This window comes from Camelina sativa, chromosome 8, assembly GCF_030686135.1.
Source record: "Camelina sativa cultivar CO46 ecotype springtype chromosome 8, ASM3068613v1".
Lineage (NCBI taxonomy): Eukaryota > Viridiplantae > Streptophyta > Magnoliopsida > Brassicales > Brassicaceae > Camelina > Camelina sativa.
The window spans coordinates 3,233,987-3,257,752 of record NC_141887.1 but is presented as its reverse complement, the minus strand read 5'-3'; the positions used below and the strand labels follow the sequence as shown (position 1 = coordinate 3,257,752).

The window sequence follows — 23,766 nt, the reverse complement described above, 5'->3', positions numbered from 1 at the left end:
ATCCCTTAGTCATTTTCTTATACTTCCCCCTAAGTCATGTACATGTAAGAAGTGCATTTGATTCACAATATTATCGAAACTTTTATTTTTTTTTCAAAACTCAAATCGCTCAAAATATTTAGAGATTCGATATTATTTTTGGCATTAAAAGTTTAAAACCGTGACATAAATAAAACTGAAACTTGTCATGTATAAATATTATATACCTCTACCACATGAAGTGCTTCGCGAACGCTCTCGTCATTGGCCCAGTTGGAAGATATTAATTCTATGTATCTACTAGTGGGTGAAAAACTAATCTTGTGTAAATATTTATATCACAATGGTTTTGCTATTCATTACTTTTCCAATATAGTAAACATAAAATTAGACAAAGAGCAAGAAGATGGGATGCTTACATAGCAATCAGTAGATGGAAGACATGTTCTATATACAAGTTTCGTCTAGTTCTTTCAAGTTGTGGTGTTCAAAGGGGCCACCATGACCTTTCTAAATCTGGATATGGGAATGTGGGCCGTGGCTAATACATTATATCAAAACATATTTGCTAATATAACTTTGATTTTATATTTTGGAAGCTATTATTTCGAGACAGAAGGTTTTGGTTTGAGATATATGTCCGATCAGGGTTAATTTCTCGGATATTGGTTAAAGAAAAATAAATAATTGAACAGAAATCATCAAAATCTAAATAGTAACGACGTAACATCTACATTTGTTCAACTTCGACAGAAAAGCCGCATTTGCAGCGTTTTGTTTTCACAGAGGTTTCCTCATCAAAGGTTTCTTGGTCCTCAAGAAACACATGCTCATGGCTTTCGTCTTCATTACGATTCTTTCTTACTCGTGACCTTCCTCCTCCTCCAGTCTTAGCCACACTCTGCTTTTCAGGTGATTTCACGTTCTTGGCCTTAATGATAGGCACTGAATTCACTTCCAAACTCTTCGTTTCGACACTGTTAGAGTTATTAGCGTAACGGTTTTTCAATCTTTCACGGGTTAAGATAGACGAAAGAAGCTGATACCATCTTGAAGCTGCTTGTGCTTCATTTCTTCTTCTCTCCTCTTCTTCTCTCTTTTCTTGTTCTTCTGCATATGCCTAACCAAAACCAACAAAGTGAGATAAAAACCAAAGGATCTAATATTCAAGAACATGGCGGATTTCTCTTGTGTTTCAGATCGTAAGTTATGGAGACTGTACCTCGAGGATTGTGTCTTTGAACTCGGTACAGACCACAATACCTTGAAAAATAGGAGTAGCACCTCCACTTCTGTACTCGAAACCAACCATGGCAGGTGCATAATCTATACCAAATCTCTTAGCAACCGAAAATATTCTAGGAAGCTTTAGGTGGACTGTTCCAGGTGGGAGACATTTCTCAGACCAGACATCAACTTGACCGCGCTCGTTCTGAAAAAAAGGATTTTACACATACACTAATTGGTGTGTTATGTTCATGGAAGCCATATAAACAAGGACAAACAAAACAATATTTGTTTTACCTTGGGCACAATTCCGTTAACAGCGCGTGGGAGACACAATGGTTCCATTTGCCACTTCCCATATAGTTCCATGCAATAAGAACCACCTCTAATTTCACCGTTGCCATCTCCAAAATCTTTTACTTTCTTGAACTTCGAGTTCCGCTTCAGAATCTAAGGTAATAATAGACTTCAAAAGTTGATCACCAAACCGGAGAAAAAAGGGAATGACTAAAGATAATCATCAGGGGAGAATAAAAGACGGAAACCTTTGAGGGAACTTCATTCGCCTTAAGTTGTAGCCCATCACGAAACCACCTTTCTTTTGATTTGAGAGTCTGCACACAGGTTCGAGGATATACTGAATGACCATTGCAAAACCCCAGAACTGGACCTTTTGGGTGAAATATCTGGTTCTTGTGAAGCCATTTCTCAATAGCATAGAGTTCATGGGTTTTATAGGCCTGCAAGATTTAAATAAAGGGAGTTTTGTAGCTGATGGTTTAACCGTTTAAGTGAAGCATGAGTTTTAAATATGTTTGCCGGGATACACCCAATTTACCTGTTGGTTAGTAGGAAGCGGCTCAGTCAACGACCGCGTAGCCAACTCCATATCTTCAAGAGCACTCCTTATACCATAGGAAGAGCTACTCAAGGAAACTCTGTTAGCAACAGGATATAGACTATTGAAATTTCTCAGAGCAGTGTCTTCATTGTGAGTTGCGGCTGACTCTAGATGTATTAACGGTGCTAATACCATATCCCACCACACTGAACACACCCTTTTGGATGAAATAGTGTGCCATTTTGTACAGTACCTGAATAAGAAAAATGTCCAAAGGAAAAAAGATGTAAAGAAGGTCTTTGGCTCCACCTCCAATAAAGAAATTGTAATACAGGTAATAGAAACCTGCGAGTAACATCTTTGGCTCCACCACCAGCAAAAGCGACAACATATCTAAGAGAGGTTTTGCAAGCGGTAGTTGTAGCTTCAACGTTTTGCGCTGCATCTATCATTCCATTAACAGCATCCACATGGACCCATTTCCCATCCATGTTTTCCCCATTGCAATACACCTCAGCCCAACAAAGGGGAGAATCTACTTTCTTAGAACCGATAGCCGTGGATATTAGTTGGTCAGAAACTGACGGGCCATCAATTATTTTTGTTATTTTACGAATTTTCATTTTCTCGTTCACTTTAGAGCGTTGTTGGTTGTCTGCAGTTGCACTCAAAGCCATGGCTATTTGCATCTCGTACTCTACATCTCCTTTCCTCTTTGTTCCACCAGATTTACTAGACGTTCCTGCTTCGCAAGATGAATTGACTGTATTGTGTTGCAACTGATCAGATCGCAGGGAGTTCCTATGCTGAGGCTCAGACGTTTCACAGACACTTTTATGCTCAACATGGGAAGAAGATTTATTTGGGTATGACGAGATGGCCTGCTGTTTTGGTACCATAAGCGTTGAGGTCCTGAATACCCCATGCTTCATTTTACCTCGGTTTTGACCTGTTGATTCGTCCTTATCGGCCCCTGGTTTTAAGGATGCAACATCAAGAATAGACACAAACCTGCGAAACTAAAATTAGTACAGAAAACTCGAAACATACTTGGCATACTAAGGCATAAGTATTATAAATAAGCAACACTTCAGAAACTATGGTACAGTAAATAGCTATCTGACAAAGATTAATCTTGAAAAGCACAACATCACATGGCAATGAAAGTTATGGAGCTGAAAACTTAGCCAAATGTGACTGAGGAAACACATTAAACGTGCAAGAGTGGAGCTCTCATGTAGTCATGACAAGGTGTCATTAATACACAGAGCAATAAACAGATTCAAACCAAGCCTGGAAACCAAATATATGTACTACTATATTGTGGCAACAGTAAAAAGTATTACGTACCGAGTTGTGAGCTTTAATGCTCTAAACAAAGCAACAGACAGTGCTGCAAGCTGCAAAAAGGATTCCATAAGTTTCCTATAGAAATTGACTTTGATCAATATTGGACCACTACTTTCCTAAAAGAAGGATTAACTTTGGAAAAGCCAAACAGAGTAATCTTCACACGCAGATATTCAAGATACTTTGGAAAAAGGAAGCTAACTTGTTTGAAAAGGTTAAATGTCAAAAATCTGATCACAAGCTTACCTCTTCAGCTGTGCCTTTACGAGATTCAAGAGCAAATGCTAGGGAAGTACGAAAAGTTTTCTCAGAACAGGGAGTACACCTAACGGAAAAGTTTTCACGAACCTACAATATAAGCCAGGGAAAAGTTGTTTTAACATTCCATCAGAACAAAATAAAAGCTACAGGCCAGTAAACCCATACCCAACGAAGAAGAGGGGCTACATCCCTGACAGTTACTTTCTCGATATTCGCTACTTTTGATAAGTATGATGGCAGAAGTGAAAGCAAGGCAGCCTGCGAATAAAACTTAAAGATTAGGTAAACGCAGGATGCAACCTAAGCAAGCAACAGGTAACACAGTTGTAATTGATGGATACAATTTGTTTACCTGAATCAAGGGATCATTACAAGCATTATCAACTATCCTCCCTCTTGCGAGCAGACAGAGCAAGTGAACCTTATGTACAAGTTCCGCCCGTTCCTTAAAAGACAAAGTCCGAATCTCTTTAGCTACCACTCATATTTGGAGAAGAAACAGAAGTAATCATATAGCAAATCCTGAAATTTAGTTCAACCACAGTATACCTTGTCTTTTGCTGTTGCACGGTATGCACCCTTCTGCTTCTTAGCATCAGGAACATCATTATCAAATTCTATGGTTAACTCTCTAGTGTCATCAACACTAGCATCAACCGTGTCATCAACACTAGCATCAACCGTGTCATCAACATTAGCATCAACCGTGTTATCAAGACTAGGAATTGGACAGTCTTCCCAGTCTGAATCATTCATTTCATCATCATCCGAGAGTACAATAGTAACACATTCCCTGCCCTTTAGAACGTTATCAGTTAAAGTTGCCTTAACGGCTTGCTTCCCCTTGTCATTTACACTTTTATCCCGCTGCAAAGATAGAAAATCAAAATAATCTTTAACACTCCCAGACAACAGAGGAACTATACAAGAAAAGAATCACCACTCTCCCCAGCAAATATTTTGGCATAAGACAAACAAGAAACCTTGCAAACAATCTATAATAAAATTTGCTACTCCTACTAACATCTTTTAAGTACCAATAGTAAAATCACCATAAGAATAAAATGTTCTAGGCATAAAGAGAAGAGACAAAACCTTTGAGGAATCAAAGTTGTCATCTTGCTTCTTCTTGCCTCGAGAAGTTCGTCTGTCTAGAATTTTGTTCACTGCAGCTCTAGAGGCTGCTGAGAGTCTACCGTCCTTACTATCACTTGTAGATTTCATCTTTTAGGCTTCTTCAGAAAACCCTAAGCATTAAAAAAAAAAACCAAAATCCAAAAAATTAAAGCCGAAAGACAATTGTCGATTAGGTTACCAAAAAAAAACGACAGTCATTGTAATTTCTCTGCAACTTCCATCGTTGATGGACACTAACCAAATATTTTTAATATCCAATTCCAATGATAAAGTTATGTTCTTTGCATAAATAATAAGTACAGAAAGTATAAAAAGGAAAAAGCTTTCTCAATCGTTCCCCAAAGAGTCAGGCTATATATAATATGACGCAGGTAAACACAAATTTGAAGAGAGAAATATACACTTACCGACGAATCGAGGCCGTCGGAGAGACAGAAAGTATTCGACCGGAGCGAACGATTTCACGCGCCAAATTCTCCCGTCAAACGACCGACGTTCGGAGGAAAAAAAAAAACTAAACCTTTCTCCGATTCCGAGAGAGAATTAAGATTTCTTTAAGATGGGACCCACCAAACCAGTTCATTAAACCACCTCAATTATTTTATTTTTTTACATTCCATTATGATTTATTTGCTCTTTATGGACTTTTTATTAGACAACAAATCAAATGTATCAAAACCAAACGCTACAAAACAACGTTTAGAGACGGAGATACAAGATATGGGTTTTACACAATTCTCTCTGATCGGACGAAAACTTAACAATCTTTCGACCCCAAAAAAAAAAAAAAAAAAAAGAAAGCATGTTTTTCTCCTACAAAAAGCTAAAGACATGGTGACATTTTGAGCCAATGAGATTTAAAAACCAAAAGACGTGATCTTTTTCTATCAACCCGTCATTCCTGGGAAGAGCTGCGATATCTTGTTGAACACATCCATTACCTGCAACACAAAATAAAAACATCAAGTTTCTTACAAAAGTATTCTCTTTATGAGAGTTCCTTTCGGACGACGTGGAGGAGCAAGTGTAGCAGACGATTTCAGTATTACCTCTTTGTCGTTCTGGTACTTCATGATGTTCATTGGGTTCTCTGAGCACTGCAGCCAAAAAACAATAACAACAACAATTATCAGTCAATACACGTTTTGCTTTTGTGTATGAGAAAATGTGGAATCTCAAAAGACATTCCTCTCATTCAAGTTAAAGAATACGTACTTCCATTAACGCTGCTTGGACTCTCGGATTCTGGAATGCCATGGCAACATCAGGGTTCTCCATGATCTTCGAAATGACTTCTTCTGGAGTCAGTCCTATTTGATCTGAGCAAATACGTATGTGTTTCAATCAATGAGTATCAATCCTTTATTAGGTCAGAAAAATAATAGTACCATCAACTTGGTAGAAGAAATTGAGATTTGTCTTACTGAATTGTTGCTTCACTTCAGGGCTATTCAGGTCAAAATTCTTCAAGGTATCTGTCATTCGCTTGTCCCATTCACCACTCCCACTCATGTTATTCCTAAATCCATGTAACAAACAAAAGTATTTCTTAATAATATAGTTTAGAGATTCTTAAAAGCAATGGAAAATAAATAAATCTGTCTGTAAAAATGGAGCTTACAACATGTCCTGTAACTGTTGACGGTACTGAGGATTTTTAAGCATCCCTACAAATTTTCAAGTCGAGATGATAAGTCAATTAGATCATTCCTTCACGACTGGGTGGGTGAAACGGAGACAATTCTGATATAAACTAGTTCTAGGTTTCCATTCAAAGATAGTTACGTAACTTTTTTTCTAAAACTGAGAAACAAGACCAAAGATGATAATAATAACAGGATTCCATATTAACAGACTTACATTTGAAAGTTTCTGGGTTCCTCATCTCTTCAGGCAAGTATCTGCATGTTACCAAATGTCCTCTTAGAAACCAGTTTTAAAGTTATACTGAAGGGAAGCATTTGAAGATAATGTGATAGGGGAGATGAGTTACGGGTAAACCATCTTCTGCACTGTTGGATCTTCCATCATTTTCTCTAAAGCTTCTACTGACAAACCCGGCCCTCCTTTCCCACCGCCTGTGTAAACATCAGAGAGACCAAGGAATCAGAAGGAAAGAAAGACTATTATGCACGCAGATGAGAAAAAAAAAGTCATAATAAATGAGATGTGAAACATATAGCTATACTAATATGCCTGTATACTAGTACTGTTCACTGCATGAGAAAATTCTATATACAGTAACAAGTATTCCATAGTGTTGCATGTCTAATAACAATACAGAGCAACGACAAGCAGAACTGCAGAAGGTCATAAGTAATGGAGTAAATTCTCTCAAAGCCAAAGCATCCCTCTTATCACCAATTTAAATATCTTCCCTTGTTTTTAATTGTTGGCACAAGGTATAGAATAAAACGGAAATCTCTAGCCTTAATCACGAATCAAGCAAAGGGCTCTGCAAGTGATGAAAACTGCAATTCATTAACTCACCCAAAGATTGAAAAACCTCTGAAGCAGTGGCACCATTTGCCGGACCAGCTCCATTTTGCAAAACCTTCATCCAAAGATCAAAAAAGAGAGCATAGAAATTTCCTGGGTTAGCAAAATTAGGTCACGTTTCAAAACACCACTTGGTGTGCTGTGCAGATACAAAAGAAAACGAAACTTACATCCTCAAACAAGCGAGTTTCTTTGGGGGGACTAGTTTCAGAGACTTCAGCATAGTTGCTAAATGGGCTTTCTTTTGTGGTTTCCTCAGGTGAAACGTCTTCAAAGGCTGCATCCAAAGTTTCATCAGATTCCAAATTGGAAGCTTAGAGAATGAGAAAGGAAGAAGGTCAAAATTGAAGGTACACATGAGAAGAGGTTGATTTCTGACAAAAGAATTTACCATAGTTCTTTTCTTCTTTCTTTACTGTGCTTTCCTCAAAAACAACACTTGGCTTATCCACTTCTATATCCTTTGTAGGGGTAGGTTGCGGTTTAGTCGAAGGAGGAGTATTAACTTTTGACGGCATCACATCAACAGTAGCACCTGAAGACGGGGATTGAGACTGGAATGGCGAGGAAGAAGGAGTTGGTTGAGGAGGAAATGGAAACGGAAAAGCTGATCCTGATGGGAATCCAGGATTATTAAACTGGCTATTTTGCGTATTCATCTGGTTCATCATTGTCTTCATAGCTGTTTGCATTGCATATTTCTGAAACGAAAGCCAAAAAAGCCCAGAGGGAGTAACAGCCAGTAAAAGCCAGTCCGAGAATGATGAGGGAAAGTATTGAGAACTAGTGAAGTATATTTGAATCAAACAGTTATGAAAATGATTATAGGTGTGAGTGCCTGAATTGCATCACTAAAACCATAACGGTATGTAGATTTCTATCTATGAATCAAGTGACTACCCAAAAAAAGAGAGGCAAATGTTCCATGCTTAAATATATGGTTCAAAAGGTGTGAGCAAACTGTTTACTTTGTTAAGATAACCAATTTAGTTAATAATACTATTTCAGATACATGAGCACTACACACTAGAGATAACATGAAGCATAAAATCGTGGCTCTGCAAAAGACTAGAGAACAAAAGTCCCATAAAGCATATAGGGCCTAGTATATGTACCTTTAAGTTTGAAGTTACCTGCAATGCCATCAAAACAAAATAAAAATCAGGTAATTATTCTTCGACACTGAAGCAAGAAAGAATACGTATCAAGAAATCATGAAACTAACCAATGAGAACAACGCTGATAGCCCAACTCCAACACCAATCCAGAAAAGTGGTGATCCTCTACAAGTGAAAACACACAAGTTAAGTACCAAGAATCAAACAATGAAGATGGTGGCGGCACAGGCAAAATATAATAAAGTAAGCATAACCAGGAACATGAGTTAAAACTTACATGGTTGATGAAGATGGTGGCGGCACAGGCACACTAGGGGGAGCAACAGAAGTTGTCTGTTTATCACGACTCGATGAAAAGATACTTGCAAAAGCTTTGCTTCTATGCTTCACAACCGCTGCAAATGAACAAATAATGGCATTTACATAATACGAATTGCAGATTCACAAAAGTGTGGATTTTTAAGTGTGATAGAGCAATTCATAAGCTCATCTTTTACCAGTCCAAAAGGGTTTACAAATTGAGTTTCAATTCTACTGATAAATGTAAGAAACTGGAAAAATTCTAACGAACTTTTCCATCACAAATCATAGCGATATGAGTGAGAGTTGCAAACTAACCAATTTCATTCTCCGGACGAGAAGAGGGAGACTGAGATTGAGCAGAGGCGGATATTTTGGAGCAGCGGAGGACAATTTTAGGAGTCTGACGAGAAAACCCTACTGGGTTTTTACGCGAGGAAGTGAAATTGCATCCGATTAACAGCTTTGGAGAAGAAGCTGAGCAAGAAACTAGGGTTAGGTTCTCCATTTGTATTGTTTCTTTGGATAGAAGAAACAGAAGATGACCCTAAACCCAATTCTGGTGGAGAAGAAGAAGAAACGAAGAAGAAGAAAAGAGAGACTCTTTGGTCTAAAACGCCACTGTTGTTGTATCATCCATCCTTGAAGCCACGAGGTTTGAGAGTTAGTACTAGTCTTGGATCCACTGCACCCAAGTGTACTGGAACTAACAGATGGCGTGATTTTTGACCGTCAAGATCAATGAACTTTATTATCAATCCAAGGGCGGAAGAACGAATACGAAACTCCTTCGTGATTAATTTACAAGTCACCCCTCAGCCTTTGATTTTCGTTGCGTTATAATACCCCGTATCTATTTTAAGACACTTTTTTTTTCTACACATCGTTTTCTTTGAGCAAATCATATAGTGTATGTATCAATGTATGCTACATTGTTTTATGTTAATCACTTTTTTTTTTCTTGTTGAGTCTTTCCTTATAGTTTTGGCCTTTTGGAACTGACAAATTTTTCGATGTTACGATTTCTGTCAAACGCTAATGACATGATAAGTTCACAAATCAATCATAGATGTAATTTTTAAGAGTATCCCAAAATTTCATCACAGAAACAACTTGATTATTGTTGGACGACCACGGGCATACATGACTATGAACACATCGAGAGGATTTTTTGCCTGAAGAACTGATTTAGGAAACGAGTTTGAGGCAATTGCCATGGTAATAGAGTTCACACGTTACTTGGAAAAAGATTTACTTTTATGTCAAACATTCAAAGTCGAAGAAACATGGTAACACGTCCTGAAAATCATACGCCATTCCTGCAATTTTATTGTTCTGTAGTTATTTCACCATTTGGTACACACTGAAAAAATTATTTGTTCTTCCCTTTCTATTGCTTTAGTACATTTTATTTATCTGGCATTAACTTGAATCACAAACAAATACAAGTAGAAAACCACCTCTTTCGTTTAAAAAGACAGTGAGAATACATCTCAAGCATCCAAAAATATATCACAAACTAAACTTATAAAACAACATGGAAGAAAAAAAAAACAGATTTCAAAGCTGCTTCTCAGATAATGGGCACAATGTTTCCACATATGAGTGCATGAGACCATGGTAAGGTTCTTCAAGATTTAAACTAAGAAAATGTCAAACAAGAGCTCCACACTGCTCTCTTCCTTGATCTAAAACACAAAGGAAAAAAATGGATCTCCCTTCGAGCATCTTAGATCAAAGTGTTATCAAGCAATACAGAGATCATGAACTTCTTCTTTGGATTAAATCAAGAAGAACCACATCAAGTTCTCAGCGCATCTTTTCAGTGTGGTTAAAGCAATAAAATCATCATAGAGCAGCTAAAAACAATAACAAAAATCAAAAACCAAAGAAACTGATTATGAGAACAAGCTGCTTCTCAGACAAGGGCCAAGTTTGTCCACATGAGAGGGCATGAAAACGTGCATGTCTCTTCAAGATTCAAACAAGGGAAAATGTCAGATAAGAGCTCGACATATCTCTCTTCCTTAATCTAAACCACGAAGGAGAAAAAAAACCTTCAAGCAACTTTAGATCAAAGTGTCATAAAGAAACGACGAGATCGAATAGACCCTTTCTCTAGTTTGAATCAAGAAGAGCCACAATCACATTCCCAAACCCATCTCTTCAGTGTGGTTAAAGCAAAAAGAATCATCATAGAACAGCCAAAAACAAAAAAAAAACATAAATTTCACAAACCCAAGATCATAATCTGAAAAAAATGTCAAAACTTTAAATCGAAAACAGAAAACTTAGAACACACTAGCAAATTTGTTGAATCTCGAGAAAATGCTAGAAACCACGAGAAATAAAATTCCACATGTCCAGAGATTCAAAACCATCAATGAAGATGTTTTTGATTTAGCATATCAGAACATACGATTCTACTAAGCTATACAAGAATATGATAAGCTTAAAGACTCTTTAACACAAATCTGTTCCCTTTATATGCTATTTTCTTAACCTAAGATTTCCTTGCAAAAAACCTCGGATCTTAACAGTAAAAAAATCGCAACTTTTTGGATATTCTTGAAGATAATCTTGCGGCGTAATCAAAGACGAAGTCGTTATATATATTTATAGCTTAGGGTTTATTACATCGCTTTTTATGGGCCTTAAAGGTTTTAATTTTTTATAAGCCCATTAGCCCAAATAAACTTTCCTTTCTTTTCGCTCCTTCTTCGTTCTTTTATTACCTCTGTTTCAATGATGAGAGAAAAAAAAAAAAAAAAAAGATTTCTTTCTCAACTTGTCGATCAGTGAGAGCGTCTCTGTTTCAGTGTTTCATCGAATTTTGCAGAGGTAAAGGTTTCCGTTTCTCTGGTTATGTTCAATTTGGGTTTTCAAAAAAACCAATTTTTTCTATAATTGTTGTTCATACAAGTGACAAAAGCTTCAAAAGCTTCTTCATTGTTTGTGTTCAGGGGCTTACACATAGGATTTGAGATCTCTCCTCGTTACGTTCTCTATCTTTCTTAACTTCAATTTTTGCTTTTTGTAATTCTATTCCAAATTAGCAAATTTGGAGAAATCTCGATTATTTTTTTAAAATTATTCTTCAATCCCCATGTATTTTTTTTCTTCCTCTGTATCAACTCTGACCCCGAATGTATAAGATGAGCCATGAACCTACTAATAATATCTCTCCTTCGGAGTCCCATTTTGGTTTCCCTGAGTTAGACTTAGACCACCTCCCCTTGACGTCCCGGCGGAGTTTGATGCTATCGGATGAAAGAAGAGTCTCTCAACCTATCGCTGCTTCTTTGCCTGCGTGAGTACACTGTCTGTAGTTTTAAGTCTTTGTTCCTGCGTGAGTAAAAGAGTCTCTCAGCATATGGCTGCTTCTGTTTTGTAGATCGAATGTTGTTGATAGTATCGTGAAAAGGGAAGAAGAAGAAGAAGAAGATTGCTATAATGAGCTGGTAACATTGTAGATGTTAGGTTACTTTTGATTCCACTTATTTAAGTTTAGGCAACTGATTATGTAGTTTCCAGGGTGTTGTGTCAAATCGTGATGATGCTACAGAACCTGTAAACACAGGAATTTTGGAATCTACAAGCATTGGTTGTAGTCAAGGTCTGAATGTTTCTGAAAACGTAAGACCACAGAGCAACATTATAGTATGTTGTAGTAATGTGGAAGAGAATGACAAACGACTGGAACATATCAAGGACACCCCAAGGAGTGATGCTCTTGAACATCTCACACTGAAAGAGCGGCGTCAAATGCTTCTTGAAAGGTGCTTTTATAATCATTGATAATGTGACAAGCACGCTGAATGGTTTTTTTTCGCATTTTTGCACTAGCTCGCAATCATTTAGGGGCTAACTGCTTTTATCTACCATACTTGTTGTTGCAGGGCTGCTATAAGGTTGCCAGAATCTAACTTAGAGGTAAACAAAGTGACAAGTTCCCCGGTTTTTGAAGTTTTTTTGTGTGTTTAGGATCTATTAGGTCTAACTAGTATATTTGCATTAAAAATGCAGGATAATACTAAAGATTGCTATGAATCCGATCTTTACAAAATAAAAGCCGAGATTTCATGCGATAATGAGATAGCTTCGTCTTCTGGTGTCCAATTTAGCGGCTTTCTAGAAAAAATTGATTCTGTCCTCTGTAGAAATTTTAGTATAGGTTCAGAATCTGGAAGTCAGCTTAGTGGAATCCAAGAGAATGATATTCCGATTGCTCACGAAAGTTCTTTTGATTTGTCACCTGAAGCCAGTCTACATGAGTTATCCAGTACCAGTAGAGATGATGAACACTCTCAGTTAAGTAGTAATGGAAATCCAAGAATAAGTGTGAAAAGAATCAAAAGGAATCCGCTGCCTTTGAATGTGTGTGAAATGCAGTTTACTCAAGTAAAGACTGATCCTTTGGATGATTGCGTCATGGAGAACAATGACGAGAGAAACCCTGTCACCTCAGAACAGATACAGGTCAAAAGAGAGGTGGAAACCCATGGTGAAGCTTATGATGACAATGAGCTGGATTCTGTTAAATTGAGCTCTCGCTTGAATCGTTGTACATCTGCTCCGAATCCTTCGAAGTTTGTGAAAAACGAAGCAGAGACCGCTAGTAAATTGGATGAAGATGAGATAGACCACATGAAATTGATTGATCGATTAAAGCTTCGATCTTTTCATGGTTCAGGTCATCATGAAGAGCTTAATCCTCCGTCTTCAGGGTTTAGCTTCTGTACATCTGATGATTACGTTAAACCTTTGAAGATATTACGTCCATGGAAGCGGAAGAAAACCGCCACGTGAGTCTCTCTGCTGTATCCTTTGTCTATCTTTTGATTATCTTTGTTTCATTTGTGATCTTATAATATGTAATAACCATTACAGGGACTCAATTGAGACAGCTCTGGAGGAAGATGCTCCTGGTCTTTTGCAGGTATCATGGTTTTTCTTCTAACGGAACTTCTGCAAATTAGATTTCTTAAAGCTCTGTGTATTTTAAATCTGGTATCTGCAGGTATTGATCCAACAAGGGGTATCAGTAGATGAACTTAGGCTTTATGGGGAGAACGAAGGTGGCAGTGATTCCTCAGATGATTCACTTCTTGAGGAGAGCTTCTCGGAGCTCGAAGATGTGATCTCGCAGGTAAAAATAATCCCTTTATTGCAAAGTTTCAGCCTTCTTCCACATGTTTTAGTTTGTTTCAAAAAGATTGAATCTTCTTGAAATTTATCAGCTTTTCTTCAAACGCCAGACGGGCACCACGAAACTTATTAATCTAAGTTTCTCAAAAGCTTCAAGAACTAGCTATTGCTTGACCTGTCTATTCTCCCTCATCGAACAAGTAAAAAAACCTCATCTCCGTCGTCTCTTCGGATTTTTATTTATATTTCCTAACTTGGTTCCTCATGTTTTCAAGGCGCGGTATTTGCGGTTCCGCAAATGGCCTGTTGAGTGGGGATGGTGCCGTGATCTCCAGTCTTTCATATTCGTTTTCGAGAGACATAACCGGTAAATTAACTCTCTCTCTCTCTCTCTCTTTCTCCCCCCTTTGCCGTTGCGGCTAAATTGAGAATGTCATGGATCTTTTGACTCTATACAGTATTGTAATGGAACGGCCTGAGTATGGCTACGCAACATACTTCTTCGAGCTCAGCAACACTGCATCAATCAGATGGCAGATCAAACGTTTAGTATTGGCCATGAAACTTGCAAGCTGTGGGAGATATCAACTAATTGAAAACAAGCCCTTACTGGTAAGTTCTTTTCTCAAAGCGATAAAAACGATATGATATGTCTTCAATGTATTGTTCTGAACTCTCTTTGGGGTTAATAAGGTAGGGGAAGATATGACAGAAAGCGAAGCGGAAGTGCTGATGAAGTACGGTTGGGTTCCAAACACGGGACTAGGGACGATGCTAAACTACCACGATAGAGTCTTCCACGACAGGAAAACTCAAAAACAGACATCGGAATGGAGATCTAAGATTTCCAAGCTTCTTGTCGATGGATATAACGGTGGAACCATCGTCTCAACTCTCATTGCTCACCATGATGATGATGATGTCTATGATGCCGGATTTGACATGGAAGGTGTTAAGCTTGAGCCTTATTGAAGCTGTGTATCTGTTATAGAGTTATTCGACTGTTGATATGAAACCTTTAATTGTTCATTTACTTATTATAAATTCAAAAACGTTTGTTATACTTTCGATTTATTATCATCATAAAAAAAAACGAAATGTTACGTTTATTTGATAAGTGTGCTTAAAATTCCAACATCACAATTCTTAATAGTTACATATTTTATAATAAAAAATGGTAAAAACCAGTGTATATTGCATGCTTTGCTTTTAGGTTATCACCACTGACATAAGGTCGGTCATATTTTGCTGCAATTGTCACTATGTCAAGTAAAAGTCGTGGGCCTATTGATTTAGGCAAAACAATCTGGTGAACTGTAACGTACAAAGATGCGCGCAGTGCTGGCAAATTACTTTGACGCACGAGACAAAGAACACGTTTTAGTTTTTACATCAAGAGAGCTTTTTTTTTTCTTTTTTTGTTAAAATCAAGAGAGAGAGCTTTTTGTGTAGCCAAAAAATGGACTAATTACTTTGATCACAAGTTAAGACTTGATTCCATTTACGTTTTGCACATAATATACATGAATATGACATATCAGGATTATCTTTTCAACTAAGTAAAAGATTGATACAACACCTTTTTCTAATTAATAAAAATTATCAGTGACATTATGTATTAACTCCTAATTATAATAATACACACCATAAACAACTTAATCGCTACAAAATTTTGTATCAATTTGCACGATATAAGACTGAATATTATAGGATATCGTTGGGTAACTTTGCAAAAGGGATTGTACTTTTGTTTTTTAAAGGTGTGAATTTTTAGCAAAATGTGTCACAACAATGAGTAGGAGAACGAAACTATACTCATTCACCAACTTCAAATATATTCTAATCATTGTTGTCGTTACCAATTTTTCCTTTTCTACATTTCATTTTAAAAAAAAATATATTATCCACCAACCTACAATGTATTATATAAAATTCTACGAAATTAATTAATTCCTTTATCTTCTTCCTTTCTCTTCTCTTTAGTCCATCATTCACAGTTCCACTATCAACCCCTTTGCTCTTCTTTGTGACAAGTCATGCCTAAGCAATGATCATATTTGTTATGAGAAAGGTTCACATACATGCACTCTTTTCTTCACTTTCTTTGTATTTTTTTATAATTCTTATTTTTCTTATTATACACTTTATGGTACAAAGAGCATTCATGGTTTTTGATTCAACAAAAAACTAAAAAAACAGCACCTATCTTTTACATTTTCTTTCCAAAAATATAATTAAAACCATAGTTATTAATACGCATTATTTTGTTTAACTAGGATAATGTGCAACAGTTGTAACTTGTGACCAAAATATTTAATTGTACCTCCATCATATGTTTGGAAGAAAAGAAGTGACGTTAGGATTAGATTGTGATAATCAAAGGTACAGAATTTCGAACTTTCTTTATAAAGAAATGGTTTGGTGAAGGTTGTTACCACTTGCCTATCAATCTCATTCACTTGTGGTCCATTGTCTTAAAACTTTATAGCCACAGCCATATTAAGACACCACAGCCTCCAATTTACGGGGACCTATGTATATAAATATACTACTACACATATGTAACTATATACTTTTTCTTTACTAATAAAAGTAAGATACAGTTTACAGCCACGTACCTGTATATTTTTGGATTCAAGTATGAGTCCACTTACAAATTAAATTAACATTTAAAAAGTGAAAAACTGAAAATAATGGTTAAGAACAAACAAACGCTAAAAAACAACACATTTTAAATTTATTAAAATTTACGGCGAGAAAGACAAAACACTGAAAATAACTTTACTTTAGAATAGAATTTATATTCAAAATTTAGATGTGCTTCAAGAAAATATTGTATATATGAAGAAAGAAATTTGTCATCTGTTGCGTCATGGTCAATCATCATATTGAGAACATTTTATCAAGAATTATTACTAATTTATGTTAAATCTATTCTGGGAATATTAATTGTTGTTTTGTGAAAATTTATTGTAGTCAAACATAGCCAAAACTATGACAGGTAATTATATATGATCACGTGTATGTGTATCTATTATCATATATATATATATTTATGATTGCTAATTATATAAGTTGCATTTTTCCAGTTGTCTTTTTGGAAATGTGTTCGATGTTTTTTTTTCATCTTTCAAATGATATAACATTTCTATACGATCAACGATTTGTATTTTTATTATTGTTCGGAGAAAATCCTAATTTTGATATAATGTGATGATTTCGTGTAGCAACCTGCATATGACAGCATTGAGACACATGTGTTAAAGAAAAAAAAGATACACATGTGTCATATCAGCACTGTATGTAATATGTAAGTATGCATAAGTGTTAGTGCCGACTGATGCATGCGTGGATCGGCGTATTTTTCGTAATTTATGAGAACATATTTGATAAATCGGGCAAAATATATGATTAGTAATGAAAACTATACCATATCGACTATGTGAGGGATATGATTCAGATTACATATATGTGATACTGTGATTACAGACAGTGCCGGCTTAGATAGGGGGACAAGAGGTGCGACCGCTCCAGGTTCATAAATTAAGGAGACAAATAATATCAGATTAAAAGGCACAAAAAAAATATAATGCAAGTTAAAGGGATACAAAAAAGAAATAATGCAAGATAAATGGGCACGAAAAAATAATGTAAGATAAAAGAGGCAAAAACAAAATTTGTAACAGAAAAATAATTCATTAAAATATGTATTAACGATTTATTTTTACGAGTCAATAACCAAAAAAACTTTATCTTTTATAATTATCTCAGCTGACTCCAACGTAGAATGAAAATAAATTTTTCTAATCTTATCAAATGTTTATATATTATTAAAATGAAATCCATATTTTTTTAACATATAAGAGAAGTTTAAAAAAAAATTAGTCTTTCATTCAAAAAAATGGGTCTTTCATTCAAAAAAAAATTGTCCATGCCCCCTAAAAATCTTGAGCCGGCACTGATTACAGATTGTTAGAAGAAAAATGAAAACAGGGAACCTATGAAATGTAAGAAAATGATTATAGACATGTGTCGTGATATAATCCATAATGTTTGTATTTTGTCTCTCTTTTATCTCTTACATTTAATCAACCAAAATTAAACCGTGTTACTGATACATCAGCAATACTAATGCTAAACCACTAAGACTATAAAAGTTCATTTAAGTTTGTTGGAAACAAAAAGTATATGGATATGAAGTGAGTGTAGAGGTCGATGGTCCACCACAAGTGCTTTGAAGTTTTTGCCGTGAGATTGAGAATATTTGGTAGGTCGAGTTTATTAATAAATACTAAGATATTTCCATTCATGATTGTGACGCTGTTTTGTTGTAGTCTTATCATATCTAGCAATGGATTTCATCACCATGACGCCATTATTGTATCATCATTTTGTATTTTTCACTTCAAACCGAATATTTTACGTTTTTTATGAAAAAAGGATTTAATTATTAACGTACTTTAAAGCAAATTTCAATATTTTTTTATAAGTGGAACTCCATTAGGTAAAGTTAGTGCTCGAAAAAGCATTTTAGGCGTCCATCTCCACCTTGTCTAGGCGCTAGACGCTATAGCATCACCTAAACGATCGTTTTGACTACTTAAAATTACAGTATTATCATTTTAAAGTATTTTTTAAATTCTAATTGCACAAATTTAAAATTTTAAGGTTTATTTCAATAAACATAATTATAAATGTTATTTAAAATGAATTAAATAATATTTTGATCTATTTTTTGGTTTTTGATATAATATTTTTATTTTTTATACATATTTTATATAATTTTGTATATAATATCAAATATATAATAGTTTATTGTGTAAACGTCTAAACTGTCTCAATTTCAATTAGATATTCTAGGCGCTTACCTAGCACTTTCTTAAACATTGGATAAAATATATATAACTAGTCGGCAAAAAAAAAAGTCTTTCTTGATATATCGTGAAAGGTTAAGGTTTAAGAATATTCATTACATATATAATGGAGAGACATTTACAACCTCTATAAAACTGGAAGTATATCTGACTATTTTGATGAATTGATTACTTAATGTGTATGCTGGATTTTTAGAATCATTTTGGTTAGTCAGTAAAGATTATGAACTTGAATATCAGGGGAATAGTTAATTATCAACTGTATACTATATATGACGCCAAACTTTTATTAATGGTGCTTTGTATATGTTTTCCCAAAAAATTAATATTTCAAAAGTGAAGAAAAAAACAAAGAACGAATGTTCAGAATTGCAATCTTTATTACATGTATTTTACACCTAATAATCCACTAAATTGCAACACCCAAGGCCAAACCCAAATCCCCCGACTTCAAGAACAAACAAAAAAAAAAGAGGAGATCAAACAAATTTTCAAAAAAAAAAAAAAGAACAAACAAAAAAAAAAACTAATAAAGAAACACTAAAAGCTAGAGGAGATCAAATGTCCATGAATCATCTAAAACCATTCTTGAACATCCATTACCATTTCCAACAAAAGCACCATCATGGTCGTCGTCATTCAGAAATATATCCAAACTGTTCAAGTCATTGATATCCCACAAGTCCATCGTATCAACAGTGTTATTGAACTTGCCGTCTTTGCTAATTTCCCCCCCTGAAGAATCATCGGAGGAGAGCCACTTGAGGTCAAGATTAATCTCCATTTCATCCAAAAACTTGGAGAACTCATCACCCGGTACTACTGATGATACACACGACGAGGTAGAAGAGGAAGAGGAAGAAGGCGACGTAAATTTACTAGTGTTTATATTGACATTATCATCATTAGTATGATGATGTTGAGAAGAAGAGATGTCGATCAAGATCTCATGGGGACTGAGCAATGGGACTTCATCAATGCAAAACCCATCACTAGAAGCTGATGTCATGATGTTCTTCTCCAAATCTTGCTCTGTATGATGTTGATCTTGTTTGTCTTTTTTGGTTTGCTTATCTTCTTGATCTTGTTTTGGGCTCTTGTCATCATGAGGCACTAAGCTTTTCTTCCTCCCTTGAGCTTGTTGTGAAGCTTCTTGTTCAGAGAGAGGCTTATGGGTCAGAGGGTCAATACCCAACTTCTTTAGTTTTTTCTTTATGTGTGTGTTCCAATGGTTCTTTATTTCATTGTCAGTTCTTCCAGGTAAATGAGAGGCAATTTTTGACCATCTGCAAACAAATTTAAAATAACAATTAGAAAAAAAAATGACTGTTCAGTCATTTTCATCAGACCGACTAAATTAAACTAGGTTTAAAAAATACTACTACTTATTACTCAGCCAATCTCTTTCGTGCGAAAGACGAGATAAAGTTTGAGTTTAGTGACTTTCGTGTATCTTCGATAACTTGAGAATATTGTAATCCAAATTAATAATCATAAACTTTAAAATTATAAATCTTTTTTTTTCTGAGTTAGTTAGAATGTCAAAGTTAAGGTTAAGTAAACTATTAATTATTTATGTATGTAGTTTGTTTACGAGAGAAAGAGAATGAACCTATTGCCAAGTTGGGCATGAAGATCAATGACCATTTGTTCTTCATATTCTGATAAAAGACCTCTTTTTAAATCAGGTCTTAAATAATTTATCCATCTTAATCTGCAGCTTTTACCACACCTCAATAGTCCTGCATTTAATCAATCAACCAACATATAATTAATTTAGGCATCAATTTAACTAAAAGTTAAACTACAAAATTAAAACAGATTAGAAACCAAATAAAAATAATAGCGTGTGAGGACCACGAAATCAAACACTGATTCTTTCAGCCAAACACTATGATTAACAATCTAATAATATGTTTTGAGTTTTGGAATACCAAACAGAGACATAATTGCATTGCAAAAAGTAAGGTAAGAGTTGATATGATTTTCCTGCGTTGAAATTTTTTTTTTTAATTTTCGTTTATAAGTACGAAATATTACTAATAAACTAGAAAAAGTGAATTTTTTAAACATGAGCTATCGTCCTAATTAAACGGTGTTGTGTTGATGTATAGAGAGAGAGAGAGAGAGAGAGAGAGTGAGAGAGAGAGAGAGAGAGAGAGAGAGAGAAAATAAACCAGAAAGCTTGGGAAGAGCCCTCCAACAGCAATGGCCATTGGTGAGGATGAAGTTGATGAGCTTCTTGTCTTCCTCAATAGTCCATGGCCCTTTCTTTAGCCCTACTTTGTCACAACATGGTTGCCTGCCCATCTCTCTCCTCTCTCTCGAAATATATATCTACTTTATATAGAGATATGCTCAAATATGTACCTAATATACTTATAAATGTTGTATCTCCCAAAATAAAGAAGCTACACAACAACCTATATATAGAGAGAGTGAGGGATGTGAAAACCATTTTCGTGGTTCGTGGACCTACATTTCTTCTCGTATATTCTTTTAATTAAAATTTGTTCAACCTTGTAATGTTTTTATTTTTCCATATTTTCCATATGGTCTTTAATTACTCTTTAAGTTATCATGTACGTGTCTGTTCACTGGCTAGTGGCTATCGGATTTGTAACCACATAACATACAAATTATAAACCATTATAAGCTGAAAAATGGCAAATGGTTAAGGTGATGAAACTATGATTGAATGCTTAATTTATTAATTAATCCAATTTATGCCCTATAGCTCAGTGAAAAAAAGTAACATCGTATAGTATATGCCCTATATACATTATTTTAAAATTAATAATTTTCTTGCTACATTAAAAATTTTAATTAATGGAGATCGTCCTGCATAGTCAAAATAGTTTTAATAGTTACAAAAACATATACTTCCAGATATATACAGGTTTAACAGTGTTACAGATATAGTATATCTGTAAAATTTTGTTACTATTCAAACCACATGCTGGCACATCACTACCACTCGGAATAATAATCGTATGCCATGTTTTTTTTGTGTCATAAGGGAATTATAAGCGGATACTTGTTGGTCCAAAGACACGTGTGAAGCGACTGTTATCACGCGCGAAGTTCTTTATGTTTAGACAAGAACACCTTGTTAGTCATATGTCTCATTTGCTTATTATATGTCTCAAATCTCATAATTCAAAATTAAGGGTTTAGTTTTTTTTTTCTCCCTCAAATCAGAAGAAGCAAACTGTAGTTTACTTTTATAATTAAGTATAATGCGATTGGGGGGTTTTTTGTTAGCACTAAAGTGGTGGGTTGTGCATTGTTTGCTACTTTGCTTATTTGTTTGTTTGTTTGCGTGTTGTTGTTGTTGGTGGTGCCAACACAAACTTACGGTACCCATGACGCCATCATAGTGTTACGTTTTTCAATAAACCCCATCTTCGTCATAGTTTCGATTGGTAAAGTTTCTATGATCACGGTTTTAGTAAAATTGTAAAAGAATGTCAAATGGAGTAGCATAATATAAGCCCAAGATTATCAAACTAAAAGGTTTGTAAAATTTATACTGGATGTATAAACCGTGTTTCCAAATCTTATTTTTATAAATATCAAAACCACTAATTGTATAATTATTTTGCTACGGTGAATTTCTTAAATCAATATAAAGAAACTGATTAGGTGATCCTACATAATAGTTTTATTTAATAAATGGAGATTGACATATCGTATATATATTCGGTGGGGGCCAAATATTCCTATTAATTTGGATTTATATGCGAGAAAAACATATATTTTTTTATATTTGTATGTCTTAAAAAATCCAATCTAACAGATTGTCCTCAAGGGTCGAGAGAAAAACTTAGCAAATGGTTGAAGTTCGAACCATTGCACCAACTTGGGTCTATAATCAGTAAAATGGCCCAGTTTAACAAAAGGGCCAACATTTACAAAATGGCCATATATAATTTTGAAATAGTTGGACGGGCCTGAATGTTTTACCCTACATCCAGCTCCAAGAAATTAAGTTGCTTTGTTATTTTTTTAAATTGAGCTCAAGGTAACACAAAATCGCTTCGAAGTTAAAATCATCTTAGCTCCTGTAATTTTTTTATGAAGCTTAAATTAATTCCTGGTTCTAGTAGTTAACTCATAGTAGTATGTTTAAGTTCTGTTGTACTATGTAATCTCTCTGTTATATCCTGTAATCGGTTTGGCTGTTGCAGACCTGAGATTTTTTCTTGGGTTTAATAAAATTACTCTTTTGTGTTAAAAAAAAAGGTAACACAAAATCGATAAGGAAAGTGATAAATAAATCTCACAACAACAAAACTCACAAGAACATTTGTAACTCGGCAAGAAAAATTTCAACTGATATACTACGTAACAACATAGACTTTAAGGAGTTGGACTGTGAAAGGATTGGGCCAGATTTTGAGTTTAACTTTAAACATTGGTTGCAATTGAATTCTATTTTGGTTTCCGGTCCGGAAAGATGTAATGGATTTTAATTCGTGTATTTATTAGACATTTTAAAAAATACCAATCACTTTTGCCGAGTTGTATTGTTTCTAGTTCTACAGTCTACACACTCTTTTTGTGGCTGTCAACATTTTCTCTTTCACTTTGTATTGTTGGCATAATTATTGGCGTTGGGAGAGAAACCGCGTCCAAGACTGGCCTTTGATGAGGTGGCCATGTTCTAATTAACCCTGTCGGTCTCAAACGAACTCTCAGAAACTATAATTTATAAATCTCACGAGAAATTTTTTTTTTCAAACATCACGAGTATGTATAAACTGTTTTTATCAACATATATGCATCTTATTTTATATGTTGATGCAATCAAACTAAGATTTGTTGTTCTATTAGAACTAAAATTTTCTTATATAGATTATCATCGTGTTTATCTTTTTTTTTTTTTTTTCTTTTTTTTTCTTTTTTTTTTGTGAGCGAACATTTGATGGCACCTCTCAATTAATTCATTTTCCAGCTCATGCATAATTTTAAAATATGTTAGTTATGGTGTTTTAATTATTATCACATACGATAAACAAAAAAAAAGATT

At 35.0% G+C, this 23,766-nt stretch overlaps 4 protein-coding genes across 6 annotated transcripts; 1 reads left to right on the top strand and 3 right to left on the bottom strand.

Moving 5' to 3' along the window:
- Positions 1–644: 644 nt before the first annotated feature.
- LOC104705955 (DNA repair protein RAD4) lies at positions 645–5,455 on the bottom strand. Of its 2 annotated transcripts, XM_010422060.3 has the most exons (13): positions 5,203–5,455; positions 4,754–4,905; positions 4,208–4,525; positions 4,011–4,103; positions 3,824–3,916; positions 3,644–3,745; positions 3,398–3,447; positions 2,393–3,058; positions 2,045–2,300; positions 1,752–1,946; positions 1,504–1,656; positions 1,202–1,411; positions 645–1,099 (listed from the first exon to the last, which is right to left on the bottom strand). In XM_010422060.3, the coding sequence occupies exons 2-13, from the start codon at positions 4,880–4,882 to the stop codon at positions 710–712; spliced, it is 2,655 nt and encodes an 884-aa protein (XP_010420362.2). In that variant the 5' UTR covers positions 4,883–4,905; positions 5,203–5,455; the 3' UTR covers positions 645–709. The 2 variants fall into 2 exon arrangements, with proteins under 2 accessions (XP_010420362.2, XP_087317721.1); XM_087461595.1 differs by lacking the exons at positions 3,824–3,916; positions 4,011–4,103; positions 4,208–4,525; positions 4,754–4,905; positions 5,203–5,455 and having other exon boundaries at positions 2,393–3,020; positions 3,644–3,732.
- On the bottom strand, positions 5,421–9,619 carry LOC104705954 (protein TIC 40, chloroplastic). Of its 2 annotated transcripts, XM_087461596.1 has the most exons (14): positions 9,031–9,619; positions 8,690–8,807; positions 8,520–8,577; positions 8,410–8,427; positions 7,686–7,995; positions 7,465–7,571; positions 7,286–7,349; positions 6,789–6,873; positions 6,656–6,696; positions 6,417–6,462; positions 6,220–6,314; positions 6,011–6,114; positions 5,845–5,892; positions 5,421–5,736 (listed from the first exon to the last, which is right to left on the bottom strand). In XM_087461596.1, the coding sequence occupies exons 1-14, from the start codon at positions 9,218–9,220 to the stop codon at positions 5,683–5,685; spliced, it is 1,338 nt and encodes a 445-aa protein (XP_087317722.1). In that variant the 5' UTR covers positions 9,221–9,619; the 3' UTR covers positions 5,421–5,682. The 2 variants fall into 2 exon arrangements, with proteins under 2 accessions (XP_087317722.1, XP_087317723.1); XM_087461597.1 differs by lacking the exon at positions 8,410–8,427 and having other exon boundaries at positions 8,496–8,577; positions 9,031–9,432.
- A 1,800-nt stretch (positions 9,620–11,419) lies between these two features.
- Positions 11,420–14,969, top strand: LOC104705952 (uncharacterized). Its single transcript, XM_010422057.3, has 12 exons — positions 11,420–11,553; positions 11,676–12,022; positions 12,107–12,173; positions 12,247–12,491; positions 12,612–12,645; positions 12,739–13,517; positions 13,603–13,651; positions 13,733–13,861; positions 13,953–14,060; positions 14,136–14,227; positions 14,319–14,472; positions 14,554–14,969. Exons 2-12 carry the CDS (start codon positions 11,859–11,861, stop codon positions 14,830–14,832), a joined length of 2,100 nt encoding a protein of 699 aa, XP_010420359.1. The 5' UTR covers positions 11,420–11,553; positions 11,676–11,858; the 3' UTR covers positions 14,833–14,969.
- Positions 14,970–19,094: 4,125 nt separating this feature from the next.
- Positions 19,095–21,223, bottom strand: LOC104709172 (transcription factor MYB20). Its single transcript, XM_087463352.1, has 3 exons — positions 20,912–21,223; positions 20,347–20,476; positions 19,095–20,020 (listed from the first exon to the last, which is right to left on the bottom strand). Exons 1-3 carry the CDS (start codon positions 21,042–21,044, stop codon positions 19,282–19,284), a joined length of 1,002 nt encoding a protein of 333 aa, XP_087319478.1. The 5' UTR covers positions 21,045–21,223; the 3' UTR covers positions 19,095–19,281.
- Between the last annotated feature and the right edge of the window lie 2,543 nt (positions 21,224–23,766).